This window comes from Hyperolius riggenbachi, chromosome 2, assembly GCF_040937935.1.
Source record: "Hyperolius riggenbachi isolate aHypRig1 chromosome 2, aHypRig1.pri, whole genome shotgun sequence".
Classification (NCBI taxonomy): domain Eukaryota; kingdom Metazoa; phylum Chordata; class Amphibia; order Anura; family Hyperoliidae; genus Hyperolius; species Hyperolius riggenbachi.
Window position 1 is genome coordinate 111,721,560 of NC_090647.1, and position 15,970 is coordinate 111,737,529.

At 47.0% G+C, this 15,970-nt stretch overlaps 1 protein-coding gene across 1 annotated transcript in view; it reads right to left on the reverse strand.

Annotated features, from left to right (window-relative positions):
* Positions 1 to 940: 940 nt before the first annotated feature.
* Positions 941 to 15,970, reverse strand: part of LOC137544032 (sterol O-acyltransferase 2-like) — an 85,561-nt gene continuing 70,531 nt past the window's right edge. Inside the window, exons 15-16 of the mRNA XM_068265100.1 lie at positions 10,321 to 10,466; positions 941 to 2,461 (exon numbers count right to left, since the gene is read on the reverse strand). Of these exons, the coding sequence (XP_068121201.1) occupies positions 2,411 to 2,461; positions 10,321 to 10,466 (197 nt within the window). The 3' untranslated portion in view covers positions 941 to 2,410. The remainder of the gene's footprint in view (positions 2,462 to 10,320; positions 10,467 to 15,970) is intronic.

Below are 15,970 nucleotides of genomic sequence, written 5' to 3' on the forward strand. Positions count from 1 at the left end.
CGTGATGTTCTGTAGACAGCTGTGCCAGAAGTGAGGCCGGCTGTCCTTTCAAGAATAAAAATACAAGAAATATAACACAATGCCCCCATAATGCATTGAGAAACAGTGGGAAATTACATATTTGTGTTTTAGAAATTCTACATATGGGGTTGCTACATATGACAGAGAAGGCTGCAAATAGGGAGAAACACATGAAAAGGGGAGCTGATGCCCAAGGGGAGCTGTACATGAAAGAAAGGGGCGTTAGAACATAAATGATAAACATGGAAGAGGAGGCTACCCATGGAATGGGAGGGGCGCTGCTGTACACAGAAGTGGAGCCCCAACATACTTGGCCTAGGGGTGGAAAAAGTATAAATCTGACCTTGTTCACAACTTTTCATTATATTTCACTGGTGCTGATTTTCTTCATGTTACAGTATATGCGTCACTTCTTTTCTGAACTTCTCTTTTTATTCTCTTTCACAAAGCTAGAGAACAAGTTTTAAAAGTGGCCCATCAACAGTGCATGTTTTGCAGAAAGTCACAAACATTGAAATCAAATCAAAAATAGCTTTATTGGCATGACCAAGCTTCAATACAGGCATTGCCAAAGCAGGGGGGATGAGGGACATGGGATGGGGTGGAGGTGCAGTGAGTTAGCAGTTCGTGGACACATTCACATAGGAGGTAATAAGTGTCTCAGCTGTGCTGATTTACCACCTCTGTGGATTTCCACAAAACATGAAACGGTTGGTGGTACTTGAGGACAGGGTTGGGGAACACTCTAATACTGTACATATATAAAGATGGCAACTTATTAACTGCACTGATGTAACACAAACTATGTTGGTACTATTAATTAAATGGAGCTCAAATGCAGCTTGACTTGTCAAATGTAGTAAAAGAAAAATCACAAACAGAAGAATGATTACTGTCACCAATCAATAAAAAGCACATCTCAATATTTTATCAACGTTTATTGAATGAAAAGTACAAAGACAAAATAGCCAAATCTAAAAATAAATGGCAATTATGTACATTTTTACTATGAGAGGAGGGATGGAATACCGTACTTACTAGACCTATTAAGTTAGATGTTGCTTTCTCTAATGGATTAAATCAACCAAAGTATAAGTATAGGGCTGTGCTGGATTTGTATTAACGCATATGGCAAATCTTGTAAAGCTTTTGCAGGAGATTTTATACACCTTGTTGGAGAATGTATTTACAATTTTTTAAAATTGTGGAGGATGGTAGAATCTTTTATGTATAGTGACTTAATTTTGCACAATGTGGTAGAAGTCACATCAGTCCTTTTGGGGCTTTTGGAGGAATGCTCATGTCACAGGAACTTTTTATACTATAATATTCTATAATAATTTCCATTATTTTGATGTGGCAACTTGGGGAGGTGATCTCTATTAAACACTGGTGATCTCTGATTAGAAATGAAATCCCATTATAAACTAACATTCACAATCACAGCATTTAAAGCAAGTGTGACAAACATTGTCTTTTTAGAACAGCTCTCACATTTAAAAAGGAACCTGAGTTGAACTTCGGGTAATAAAAGACATACCAAAGAAGAGGGAAGCCTCTGCTGCTGAAAAGGTTTCTGGTGTCCTCTTTGCTGCTGCTCGGCGGGACCCTCTGGAAGATCAAGGCCATACTCCACTTTAGTCCCGAGTGCAGCAGTAGCACGGAGCCGGTCGTGTACTGTAAGTGGCTCTGGCGTACTGCACAGGCACTGTTGTACTCGTACAGGTGCAGTTTGGCCAGGCTCATGGTTAAAGAGGAGCACAACCTCGATCTTCATACCAACAGCTCTTGTCTGGTTTCTTTGGGGAGCCTAAGCTCAGCATCAGAGGACCAGAAGATGGCGTGTGAACTGTGAAGACTCTATAGGATCCAGAGGCTTCCCTCTTAGGTAACTGTGTCTTTTTTAAATGAGGTTCGTCTCAGGTACACCTCTTAACCCTTTCATATGTTACAATGTAAAACAATGCTACTTTGCAATTCATCGCAATCATGTACTGTATACAGGTGATTATTACATAGCCTGTGCTTCTCCCACTTTATCGACTTTTTACATTTTAAGATTGATACAGCAGTTTGTGTTTCCTGTGGTTTGTTTGAACAGGTCCCTCAGTGGATTTATTCATGTGAAGTCTTCTCTGCAGCACAATGAAGCAAGTCCAAGTTTTGGCTTTGTGGTTGTAAGGTGCTGGACCTGAAATGGGTATTTTAGTTGGATCATTCCTGAAGTTCCTTTCACAATATTTAGTATGTATCGGTTTTGCATCAGTAATGAGGCCCATCCATCTGAAACAGGCATCTGGTCACTGGAAAATGGAAAATGTTGTGGACGTTCTTGTCTGTAGTTAAGGGATCAAACAGATGTTTTCTCAAGATATCCACAGTTCTTCGTTCACAAGCCACATGACCATGAGCGAGGAGTTACTAGTCCCCAAAATGTTTTCTGCAGAAAAATAGTCAATGATTAAAATCAAAATCCAATTTTACAGCACATGTTTTATAAGTACTGAATAGCATAAATTAATGGGATGGCATAAATCAACTTATAGATTGAATTCCATGGGTGGCTCATCCATACATCACTTGCTCCCTTGGATATTTGGAATAAGCATGGTGTCACGGACGGTTGCGGGGCCGCAGGCGCGTCCTGTAACCGCCTGTGAAGAAAAAGCGATCGCACTCGATTCCCTGCATCGATTGCGCTTCAAATCGATACAATCTGGGTTGAGTGTGTAGGGGGAGCTGAAGTCCTTTTCTTAGCAGAGAGAGCACCATCCTAAAGGCTGGATGGCTCTTTTGATATGCTAATGAGCCTGGGCCCAGAGAGTCCCTGGCTTCAAGCTGTGCGGATGGCCCATCCATCAGGTATAAGGTGACACCTAGCTGATCTCATGTAGATGTTAATTAACCAAGGGGTGATCAGGATGCCTAGGTGCAGCCAGGCAGGCTACAAATCTCCGGGAGGTCTTGACACCTTGCTCACTGGTAAAGATCAAAGGGAAGTCAGCTGTTAGCAGCTAGAACACATCCTGAATAAACCTGAGTCGCATAGCATAATCCATAACTTCCCAGATCTGTCATATTTCTGGGGTTCCTGAGATGGCAGCTTCGCCAAACGTGGGGGAAGTGTAGCATGAGCCCCGGTGCTGGTTCTGAGGAAGTTTCAGAACATTCTGAGGTAAGGACTGCCAGTTAGGCAGTTTGAAAATGCCCTGATGATACCACAGGGGTCCCACCCCTCATGTCTGGTATCAGGGAGCTGGGTAAATCGAGACCGACCTGAAAATGTTAATAAATCTGCCCTGACCTGTACGGTTCTGTGAGATAGAGCCCATATATGGGTAGATATGATTCCTAGCCCCCAGGACAAGGGGAGGGCTCATCTCATCTTCTAAGGGGGTGTATGGCTCCCCGCCCTCACTCCCTCCTACTGAAGCAGGGGCATAAGAATGGCAGAGGATCCAAACTCAGTGTCCTCCACACTGAAACATCTTGAACTCATCAGATGCCAGCTTGAGGATATGCTGGCATCCACCTGGTCTGAACTCTGAACTCAAATTGAAACCCAGAACTCTGTTTTCCCACAAAAAGGACATCTTTCCAGGAACTAAGTATTTTTCTCCCTTCTTTTATTTTTTATACTGGCTATTACTGTCTTAATAATTGTGATTTTAATAATTGTCTGTATATATTAATTATTTATATTGCGTGAATAAACGACTTTCTCCAAGTCATTCACTGTCCGCTACCCTGCTTATCAGCACACACACAGAACTGATCCCGGGTCTCTGAAGATACGCTACTGTTTGTTTGTTGTTGGCTAGACAGAATACCGTGTGTTTAACCGTTTTATTCGCAGGACTAGTCAGTCAGTTAGTGGGCTCCACGGTCCCATGGTAACCGCGGTGGTGGCAGTTTACTCTGAACCAGTAGGTGACGTTGTAATTACCCGTGTCTCACAGGCTCCCTTCTGAGTTGTCTGCGGCTAATTCTTAACAGTTCCTGCGCATTGACTGCGACCAGAGTTTGCACGATCTGTGCGCTGGCACCGTTTAGAAGGCTAAGTGCGGTCAGCCACTAGGGCTCCAGTGACACATGGCTTACTTAAGAACTGGTGTGGCCTGAGCTTCAACCCATTGCAATCTAATTTTTGGATCAACCACGTCCCTCCCAGGACTTACTTTTTTCCTGTGTGCAGGGACCTGGAGGAACTCTACATCCCAACACCAGAGCAGGGGGGTGACCCGGCACCAGGGGGAGGGGGCAGGGCTGGTGTCAGATCATGTGCTGTAGTTCCACCCCGTTGCACGCGTGCCAGAATGTTGTGTAATTATGCAGTGCAGCATGGTGACGGATGGGATCCAAATCCCAACAGTGCCCCTAGTGAGAATACCCAAATGGGCCCACATAATATTTCAATTATGCAGTGGTGGAGTATGGAGCCAGCAGTGGTCAAAGTGTGGGACTCCACCACTTTGACCTAAAGGGGCAGACGCTGTGCCAGATTTTATCCGGCAACTGTGCCACCTAGTGGCAGCCATTTTTCCTATGTTGGACCTATGCTGGAAAAGGTCAATGTCAGACATAGTCCAACATTGGATTGGAGAGGGTTAAATTGCTGCTATCCAAATCAAATCAGTGGTAGTCATTGTGGGAGAGAAGGCCGGATTTATACTTTATGTGCCCCTAGGCCAAGTATGTTGTGACTCCCCTTTCTTGTGCAGCAGTGCCCCTCCCATTCCATGTCCCGCCTCCTATTCCATGTGTATCATCCATGTATGCAGCCCCTCTCTTACAGCTCCCTAGGACATAATTTTCCCTTTTTCATGTGTTGATCCCCATTTTAAGACTCCTTTTTCATATGTAGAAACCCCAACACCTCTGAAGCCACCCAAGGCTCAGGCTTTTTTTTTGCCATCCAGAAATCCGGCCTGGTGGGTGAGTGTTTATGAATGATCACGCTATGATATGATATGATATGGTGCCTAACCACCTGAGCAGCTTGCTCAGTTCTACATGGAGAGCCTTGGCAGGTTTTCTGCTCAATATCAATTGTTATGTATAGAGGGTTTGTAAAACCTCCACTGGAGCCCAGAGCTCTCTAGCTATGCCATCATAGAGAGAGGAGGATGAAGGACAAGCTGGAGGCACCCTGCTGGGGAAACCTAAAGGGCCCTTTTCCACTGGCTGTGATCCGATTCAAAAAGCGGATTGCAGCCATTTTGCTGATCGCTAGAGCACCGCGATCACATGTAAATCACGGTACTCATTTTCCACTACTACAATTCGTTTTTTGCTGAATTGCGATCGCCGACGCACGGCTCAAACGCAGATAGTGGAAAAAATATCTTATGTGATCGCAAGCGCAGGCGATTTGCGCTTGCTTGCAATCGCGCTTGCTAGTGGAAAAGGGCCCAAATAGAATACCAATAGCATTGTTTGTTAGTGATGCAGCACTGAAGACCAACAACAGTGACACATGTGTGACAAGTGTACTCACACTTGGCTTTCACTCAAGATGATCATGATTTTGAGCACTGGAAATCTAGTGTGTGTTCGTAGCTTAAAATACAGATCTCCAGGCTAAAATTAAAATATTGCTGTCTTAGTGTAACAGAAAGTTATAGTTCCCTGCGCTTCCTTGTTCCCCAAAGCCGTCCCGAAGACCCCGCATCACCCAACTTCCGGTGCGTGGGCCCGCCTCCCCGAACAAAAACACCAAGATGTTTACTGGAGTCTTGACGTGACGTTTTAGCTTAAAAATTGCTTCTTTTGCAGGATGGCTGCAATATTTTAATTTTAGCCTGGAGAGCCTCCTTAAAGAGGAACTGTCGCGAAAATCTTAAAATTTAAAACACATACAAATAAGAACAAACACAGACAAACACAGAACACTTATATCGCGCTTTTCTCCTGGCGGACTCAAAGCGCTAGAGCTGCAGCCACTAGGACGCGCTCTATAGGCAGTGGCAGTGTTAGGGAGACTTGCCAAAGGTCTCCTACTGAATAGGTGCTGGCTTACTGAACAGGCAGAGCCGAAATTCGAACCCTGGTCTGTGTCAGAGGCAGAGCCCTTAACCATTACTCCATTCAGCCACTGAAGAACTATATTTCTCCCAGAGTAAAATGAGCCATAAATGACTTTTCTCCAATGTTGCTGTCACAGTATGTAGTAGAAATCTGAAATTAACGACAGGTTTTGGGCTAGTCCATCTCTTCATGGGGGATTCTCAGCATGGCCTTTATTCTTTATAAAGACATTCCATGAAAATGATTAATACAAAGATGCTGGCCAGCCTCCCTGCTCACCGTACACTATTTTGGCAGTTGGCCGGAGCAACTGCCATTTACTACGTGCTTTTAAAATAAAGAAAACCCTGAAAATCCCCCTATGAGAAGATAAGCTAGTCCAAAATCTGTCAGTAATGTCAGATTTCTACTACTTACTGTAAGTGACAGCAACATAGGAGAAATTTTACTCTGGGAGAAATGTACTTCTTATGTGTATGTGTTTTAAATTTTAAGATTTTCGCAACAGTTCCTCTTTAAGATGAATCCTGGCAGGGCATGCATACAATATACATGTTGTACATACATTTCACAGAGTACATTATGGAGTATACTGTTAACAGTTCCAAGAAACAATGGTGCCATGCAGGAAAAATAAATGATGAGTTTATTCTATAGAAATCCACCTTCAAGAGAATTGATTTAGAATCACGTCAACAGTTTGGTGGTTCATTTGTAAATTTTTGATCGATCACATTCACAAACACATGATTCTTCAAAAAACACAGAGTACAGTAGTACAGTAACATTTCCCCTTGTGTCATGGCACATGAAAATGTTGATGTACTCTGTCAGGGCCGGTTCTAGACTTTTTGATGCCTGAGGCAAACTTGTGAGGATTCTCCTCCTACCCTAACTGCATGCTGTTAGTGTAAACACAGTACAAAACAGGGATCGAGTCCTGTGTGAAAGCGGGTGGACGACATCCACCTACTTTCTTTAGAGAGTAGACGTCGTCCACCCTAGCAGTATTTGTACTTCTCAGACAGCACACCTTTCTTGCTTTGTTGGCCGTGCCAGGTCTAGTCCGTGTGGCTAGCACAGACTGAGCATAGTTCAAAAACAGAAAAATGACCATCACTGGTCGTTTCTTAAAAAAGCAGGTATTTATTCACCAGAACATGTGAACAAAATGTAGCCAGAAATATCCAAAAGCCTCAAGGATGTAATTATAGCTCAATGGTATTTATAGCTCTTAGCTGCAAAAAGATGGCTGAAGATATCATCAAGACATGGGATATGTATTTATAAATGGATGAGTGCTCAAAAGTCCAGTCCTGTAACTCAAGGAAATCAAAATGCTTCAGACATCTCAATTGATCTCACAGAGATCATACGAAATACAGTTCATCTCATAGAGGGTGACACAGCAGTGCCACTCCCCCAATATGAAGCGACTCACAAGATGGAGTGGCCTAGTCAGGCCCGTCTGCACTTTAGGGGTATTGGCCACCCCTCAGCCTCTCTGGCAAACCTCCTCCGCTGGACTCCACCGGATCAGCTTGACCTCCAGAGGAAAAACAGAAGATGCTTCACATAGCGTAAAAGGGAGATCTTCCCATGTTTATTATAATAAAAAAATGTTACAAATGACATATAGTCATATACAAAATACTAGCGCGGTTTGGGACTGGGGAGTATGCAGCCTAATGCCTATACTGCGGCGGCTATTATCACATATTCAAACAAAGATGGCGTGCGCCGACCAGTCACCCGGTCCAATGATGTCAGACGTCACGCTGCTCCGTAGCTCCGCCCCGGTTTGACTATATGTCATTTTTAACATTTTTTTATTATGATAAACATGGGAAGATCTCCTTTTTATGCTATGTGAAGCGTCTTCTGTTTTTCCTCTGGAGGTCAAGCTGATCCGGTGGAGCCCAGCAGAGGAGGTTTGCCAGAGAGGCTGAGGGGTGTCCAATACCCCTAAAGTGCAGACGGGCCCGGCTAGGCCGCTCCTTCTGGTGAGTCGCTTCATACTGGGGGAATGGCACTGCTGTGTCACCCTCTATAAGTTGAACTGTATTTCGTATGATCTCTGTGACATCAATTGAGATGTCTGAAGCATTTTGATTTCCTTGAGTTACTGGACTGGACTTTTGAATGCTCATCCATTTATATACATTCAATTTACTAGCAGGGAAGCGCTCCAACTGCGTTCAACTGGTGTAGTATTACAGTTCTTGTGGTCCCAAAGGCCGGTTATCAATTGTATTTACTGTGGTCTGTGAGCGCTTAGATACGATTTTCTTTTGTTCTAAGACATGGGATATGCCTCCATTGCAGCCCGAGCTGTGGGAAGATCGGGCTGCAATGGAGGCATATCCTATGTCTTGATGATGATATCTTCAGCCATCTTTTTGCAGCTAAGAGCTATGAATGCCATTGAGCTATAATTACATACTTGAGGCTTTCGGATGTTTCTGGCTACATTTTGTTCACATGTTCTGGTTAACAAATACCTGCTTTTTTAAGAAACGGACAGTGCTGGTCATTTTTCTGTTTTTGTCCACCCTAGCAGGACACATGCTTGCCAGTGTTGCCAACCGAGCAGGAGGGGTGGCAGCGCAGTGAAGGGGGAGCGGTGGGCACAGCATCGGGGAAGGGGGGACGTCTTCCCCTCCTTCCCTCACCTAGGGCTCCCCTTTCCTCGTTCCCCTCTCCAGAACTAAGATTTGTGGGCAGCTGGCAGCGGGCGGGGACTTGCCTCTGCCTTGATCCAAGTGCTGGAGGAAGTTCTGCCTGCCGCTGCTCTGGTCTAGACCAGACCAGACTATCAGCATGCAGAGCTTCCTCTTGAGCCAAAACAAGGAAGAGGTAAGTCGTTCTCCGCCCGCTGCCAGCCGCCCACAAAACTTAGTTCTGGAGGGGGGAACGAAGAAGGGGGAGAGCCAGGTGAGGGAAGGGGGGGGGGGGGGGAGTTGTCCACTTCCCCTTCACTGCGCTGCCACCCCTCTTTCTGGGGACACCTGGATACCTATTCTGGGGACACCTATAGACCTGGCTAACTGAACTGGGGACACCTAAAGACCTGGCTACCTATTCTGGGGACACCTAAAGACCTGGCTAACTATTCTGGGAACACCTAAAGACCTGGCTACCTATTCTGGGGACACCTATAGACCTGGCTATCTATTCTGGGGACACCTATAGATCTGGCTACCTATTCTGGGGACACCTACAGACCTGGCTACCTATTCTGGGGACACCTAAAGACCTGGCTAACTGAACTTGGGACACCTAAAGACTGGGCTACCTATTCTGGGGACACCTATAGACCTGGCTACCTATTCTGGGGACACCTAAAGACCTGGTTACCTATTCTGGGGACACCTATAGACCTGGCTATCTAAACTGGGGCAACCTATAGACTTGGCTACTTATTCTGGGGACACCTATAGACCTGGCTACGTATTCTGAGGACACCTATAGACCTGGCTACCTATTCTGAGGACACTTATAGAGCTGGCTTTCTAAACTGGAGAACCCTGTAGACCTGGCTACATACCTATGGGGCACGTTTTTTGGGAGAACTGCTGCCAGATTATCTGTATATTTAGGGAACTGCTGCTGCCAGATTACATCTATTTTTGGGGAACCACTGCCATATTATCTGTATTTTGGAAGAACCTCTGCCAGATTATGTGTATTTCTGGTGAAATGCTGTCAGATTACATGTATTTTGGGGTAAACACTATGGCAGAGCTCAAACTTCCCCGGCAGACCTTCGACAGCACTGCTAAGGTCATGTATATTTGTCCCCACCCATGACCACGCCAACATTCTGTTGCGTGACCACTGTACTAGTGGGCGGCATTGCAGGAAGTGACGAGCAGTGGAACGCAGCGCTGGAATGTCAAAGAGGTAAGTCATCGCTTCCCTGCACACTGCCTGATAATTGTACAGTGTGCTAATAGCTGGAAGGGGAGCGCAGACCAGGGGCCCCAGGTGAGGGGAAGGTCAGAGCCCCCCACCCCACTGCTGTGCCCGCTGCCCTCCTTCCTGGCTGCTACCCCCTCCAGCTCGGCACCCCCCCACCCACGGCCAGGCGGGCACCCCCCCACTTCTGCCGCCTGAGGAACCCGCCTCACCCTGCCTCGTGGGTGGACCGGGGCTGCTCGGAGTCATACTTGGAAAATGAACGTCCTGTGAGATCACTGATGAACATATTCACAAAATGCTGCACTGGACAATCTACACAACATAGTATAAATAACCAAGAGACAAGTGTACCTCTTTGAGTGGACAGTGGATCTGTGCGTACCACTCCTGACAATACAGACAAACTTGGATGCCTTGACCAATAAACAGGAAGGTCCATACGAGTACATTATACACCGGACTTGTCCGTTTATCATTGATTGTAAAATGAAAACTTACTGAAAGACACAGTGAAGAATACATTGGAGAAAAGGTTGCTACATCGGTACAAATATGATCAAATATAAGACATGTAAACCATAGAAGAAGATGAAAATGCATGAGTCTGTTATCACTGAGGTGTCTAATAATCTTATGTGATAAGTAGACACTAAGTAACCCATGGGTGCACATTTATCAGCTTGAGGATGGACAGGATGCCCGAAACAGCTCTAGGCCAGTGTCTGTCGCCATGTTTTAACTGTTTTGGACTATGGACTCTAACCCTCTCATAGCTCTATGGGCATTGTTACTAGCAGGCTTTTGATGGACTGTGGGGGTCTCTAAGTCCTATCTATTGCCAGTGGCTGGTACTTGTCGATCATGTTTTACACTTCATGGATATATTTTGCAATAAGGGCTCGTTCCCACTATCGCGAATCCGCATGCCTCCAATGCATGCGGATTCGCACATGTAATGTGAGTGGATGGGGCTGTTTCCACTCCTGCGGTGGCGTTGTGCGTTTTTTGTTGCGGAGAAAAAACGCACAAAAGAGGCAACGATTTCGCCTGCGTCGGGAATCCGTGCGAATCGCCGCTAATGTATTTAATAGTAAAAACGCATGCGGTTTTTACATGCGTTTTTACCCGCGATTTCGCGTGCGATTTCGCACCTTTTCCAATTTTATTTTGCCCTGGCAGTGTCATGGTTAATTTCGCATGGCACCCTGCCATGCGAAATCGCACGCGAAATCGCGGGTAAAAACGCATGTGGAAACGCATCCGCATGCGTTTTTACAAGCGTCGGAATGCGGCCGAAATCGCGTCGCAACAGTGGAAACAAGCCCTAAAAGCAAAGAGATTTGCATTTTTTGAATCAAGTGTGCTGATCATTGTGATTCGATATATCAGTGTCCTGCCTGGTGCTCTGGTCGTTAATTGCACCTCATATTTAAGGAGAGGAGTGCGGCTGGAAACCTTTAACTTTTTAAGTTGTGTACAAAGGCACATGTCAGGAACCGGCCCGCGGCACGCCTGCGTATACGGTTCCCGACTGCGGGTTTGACCAGATTAAGCGGGGAACAGCCTTATTTAAGCTACAAACAAGGCTGGAACCCCTCAAAACACCTCTCACTGCCACCACTAGCGTTGCTAGACACTTCCACTCTGCTGTCGAGTCCTCAGCGCGCACTCCGCGTTTTCGTATTTGGGTCAGCTTTGCGCTTAGGCCAAATACGGGAACGCCACGCACCCACACACACACACAGTTGCAATCTTACACTGTCGTGAAGCAAAGACCCACTAACAGTCGTTCCGAACGATACTGTTAGCTACTCGCACTGGCGTTGTTCGTACGTTGGGTCAGCTGCGCGCTTAGGCCAACGTATGACAAACGCCCCCACACACAATGCAATTACAATTTCCTACGGTAGTGTTGCTCAAGCGTACAATTAGGCATGAAACTTATACACGGTTACACTTCAGTCTCTTCTAGGCTATGAGGGTTAGTTTAGTACGGCAGAAGTCAAACTTATTGAATAATAATTTAATATTCTAGAAAAACATAGAACAGTGCAAAACTGAAGATATACAAAGAGATTACAAAAAAAACAAGTAAAAATAGTTACAAGATAAAATGTACAAAGATAACACACAAAGCGATTTTGCTTACCAAAATAAAGGGATCCCGATAGAAGAATCGTGGACTTTGGTGTGGACGGACACAGTCTGGCTAGACCAGGAGTTCACTAGCTTGGGCCAGGAGACCGGCTGCCACTACCGTCAGAAGAGAACTGCTTTGAGGTAGCTGTCCCCTGGTTTTTATAATGAAATATTCGCCTCGAGGCTGTAAGCCTGTGTGGACGGGGGGGAAGCTGGATTTAATTACATCCTCAGTCATAATTGGATTTCCAGAGATCCAACATCCACTATAGTCCACACACCCAACAAAAGACTTCCTTAGCCCAATTTCCCCAGGTTACAATGTCTTTACATCAAGAGATTGTTAAATGAGGCTTTTCAACTCCACCAATAATTCAATTTCCACAGGTAGAAAATGGTATCAAAAGGACTTCACCTCTTCAATAATTTCCAGTAGGCTGTCAAATACATTTCAAACATTCAGGTGTCAGCTTCCCCCTGCCCCCAAGACTCTAGCAGGCTTGCCTTGTCCCAATGGCTGACACCAGGCTCAAAAGCCATGCCGACCAGCCTATTCTTCCTCAATTGGCAGGTAATTAGCAGTAGACACAGTTTCCCCTGCTGGACAATGGGGCAGAGGTAATGGACATCTACATACAGAATTACATTAGACAGACTTCAGTTTACTCTGGCCAGGTGACCAATTACTCCCAAGCCCAATACACATCTGAGGCATTATTCAGACAACATGGTCTGACCACCTGTATAGGCTTCACAGCAACTGTCTAATTAAGGGTTTCCTCATTAGAAGCAGACAATGATAGGTAATTTACACTTTATACGGAATTCCAGGAAGACTGGCTAACAGACAATCCCATATGTTACAGTCAAAAAATGAAGGAAATATGTTCCTGTTATCCTTAATATCATCAGCACCTCAATATATCTCCACACCTCCGCCGTTAACTTGGTGCAAGGCAGATGATCTTCCCAGATCATCCTGCCAGCACCTACACTGTTGGTTCTGCTTGACGGGACAGCCCATCAGCATTCCCATGATTGCTCCCCTTCCCGATAGCGCTGGCAGGTGATTCTAACGAATCATCCTGCCAAAGCCTACATTGACGGCCTGGCCGGGTGGGGAAACCCTTTAGCATCCTCAGGAGGGTTCCCCACCTGTCAGTTAGCTCCAAGCTACACGACTGGAAAGCTAGGTCAGGTTGCTGCAATGTGTCGTTGCCCTTGGCAACCTGACGTAACCAACCAGGGGAATGCGTGTCAGTGACGACCGTGAATTCGTGACCATAAAGACAGTGCTGCATCTGGGGAAGGGTCCCCACAGTCGCTACACGCACTCTCTCTATAGTGGCAGGACCTATCTCTCGGTCCCTTTGGGGAACGATTATCTGCCGGTCTGTCTCCTCCACTTCAGACAGCTCAGAGGGAATAACTTCCCAGAACCCTCTCAGTCCGCCCCTCCCAGCTGGTGACCTGTTGGCTAGCCCCCTGAGCTCTTCCAGGCTGCTGTCAAATCGAACAGCCCCAGAGAGCTCAGTGCTGCCTGTCACACATTCTAGGAAGGCTGCAGACGGAGAGGCTCCTGGGCCATCCGGGCCAGGTTCCGAATTGGATGTGGCTGACCCAGCAACATTGGCCACTTCGGTGGACAGTCCCTCTGCTGTAGACCCGCTAGCACTGCGGGTTACCACTGCAGCTGAGGGAGTGCCCACCTTACACACATCATAAATCACGTCACATTCTGTCTTAAAACCATCTGAAGGGGAAAGATCTGGCCTGGTGCCGTCTGCCCCTTCAGTGGACAGTCCATCTGCTGCAGCCCAGCGAGCACGGCTGGTTACTCCTGCAGCTGACTGAGTGTCCACCTGACACACAGCATTATGTAGCACAACACATATGCCATCAGCATTATCATCCCTACATATATTGTCATTTGGGACATCACATAAAACCTCCACATTATCTGTATCATTACACACATTGCTACTCAGCACTTCACAATTATCATCAACAGTTCCTGCATCGATCGCCTCGATAGTCCGTGCGTCATAAATGACATCATCAGTTTCTGCATTCTCTGTGTCAACAGGTCCCACTCCAGGCCTAGGCACTGGAGACTCACTAGGGCTGGCTCCTAGTACACAGTCCATAGCCCCTGGGGCCTCTCCAGCACTCCCCACTTGCACAGCATTATCAAACAGTACCTTGCAAGAGTCCAGAACTTCTGCTGGGGATGCAGGCTCCACAGGGTTTGGAGTAGGCTCATACCGGGCCACTAACCGTCCCAGGTCAGTACCCAGCAAAACGTTGGTGGGGATTTTGTCAGTTACCCCAACTTCTTTCAGTCCGCTGCCGGCCCCCCAATTCAGGTGGACCAAGGCGGTGGGTATGGCTGGGGTGACACCCCCAATTCCTCTGACAGCAATCATTTTCCCAGGTATGTACTGCTCCGGGTTCACAAGCTGGGGATGTATGAGAGTCACTTCTGCTCCAGTGTCTCTCAGCCCAGTGGCAACTGTACCCCCAACCGTGACAAGCTGCAGATTCTCTGCATAGCCAGTGGCATTCCTGGTAGCACACAAAGCCGTTGGGACTTCACTGGCGTTTGAGGCCTCACTGGATTTTGGGGCCTCCCTCTTCCTCTCTGGGCAAGTCGTGCTGATATGACCCACCCTGTCACATACAAAGCATTTCCGAGTGTCAGGTTGCTTGAATCCAGGAGACAGCGGTGCTTGCCTCCTCTGGGTGCTGGGTGAAACAGGTTTAGCAATCTGTTCTCCTCTCCAGCTGGGCGTAGTAGTCCTCCGGGACTCAGGTGCTCTATGGGCGGTGTAGGCATCGGCCATTTCCGCAGCCTCATCCACTGTCTTTGGTTCTCGATCCAGCACAAACAGCCGGACCTCAACAGGACAGGTGTGTAGGAACTGGTCTTTTATCATCAGCTCCTGCAGGGCATCCAAGGTTTTAACTGACAGTCCTTTTAGCCACTGCTGGAAGGCAGTGCGCAGGTTGCAAGCATGATCCAGGTAGCTGTCATTAGGACCTCGCTGCACTGTCCTGAAACGTTTGCGATACACCTCTGGCATGAGGTGGTATCGCGCAATGATGGCTTTCTTAATTGCCTCAAAGTCTGTTTCTTCCTCCTGGGGGAGACTCACAAATGCCTCCAGGGCCTTGCCTCTCAGCCCTGGTGTGAGGTATCTTGCCCACTGCTCACGGGGCACCCCATACTGCCGACAAGTCCTTTCAAACCCCTGTAGGAAAGTGTCTATGTCAGAGTCCTTGTCCATAGCGGGGAACTTATCCAGGGGGATTCTGTGGACTCGCTCACCTTCGCGTTCTGCGGGTCCAGCAGACCGGTTCTGCTGCTGAAGTTTAGCCAGCTCCAGCTGGTGTTGCCGTTCAGCTCTTCCCTCCTCTGCCCGGAGTCTGTCCCTCTCGGCCTGGAGTCTTTCACTCTCGGCCTGGCGTCGCCGTTCAGCTCTTCCCTCCTCTGCCTGTCGGTGCAGTAGAATCAGCTTTAGGCGCAGTTCAGGATCAGCCGAGTTCAGTAGCTGTAGATCAGCTTCCAGAGATGGCATCTCCCTGCTTGGTGGATCGTCCAGGACATCGTCTCCACTCGCATTCTGTGGCGGGAGCGATTCCTCCTCTGGCGTGTCGTGAGCTGCATCCGCTGACGTTGAAGCACGGGCTCGCTCTGCCTCATCATACTCCTCGAGCGCACGAACTAACTGCTCCTTAGTCTGGCCGCTCACCGTCTCGATGCCTTTGTGCTCACACAGGTTGAGTAGTATCTCTTTGTTTTGCCTTGCATAGCTGGATGCTTTCTGAGCCATCGTGTTGCAAAAAAAAAAAAGAAAAAAAA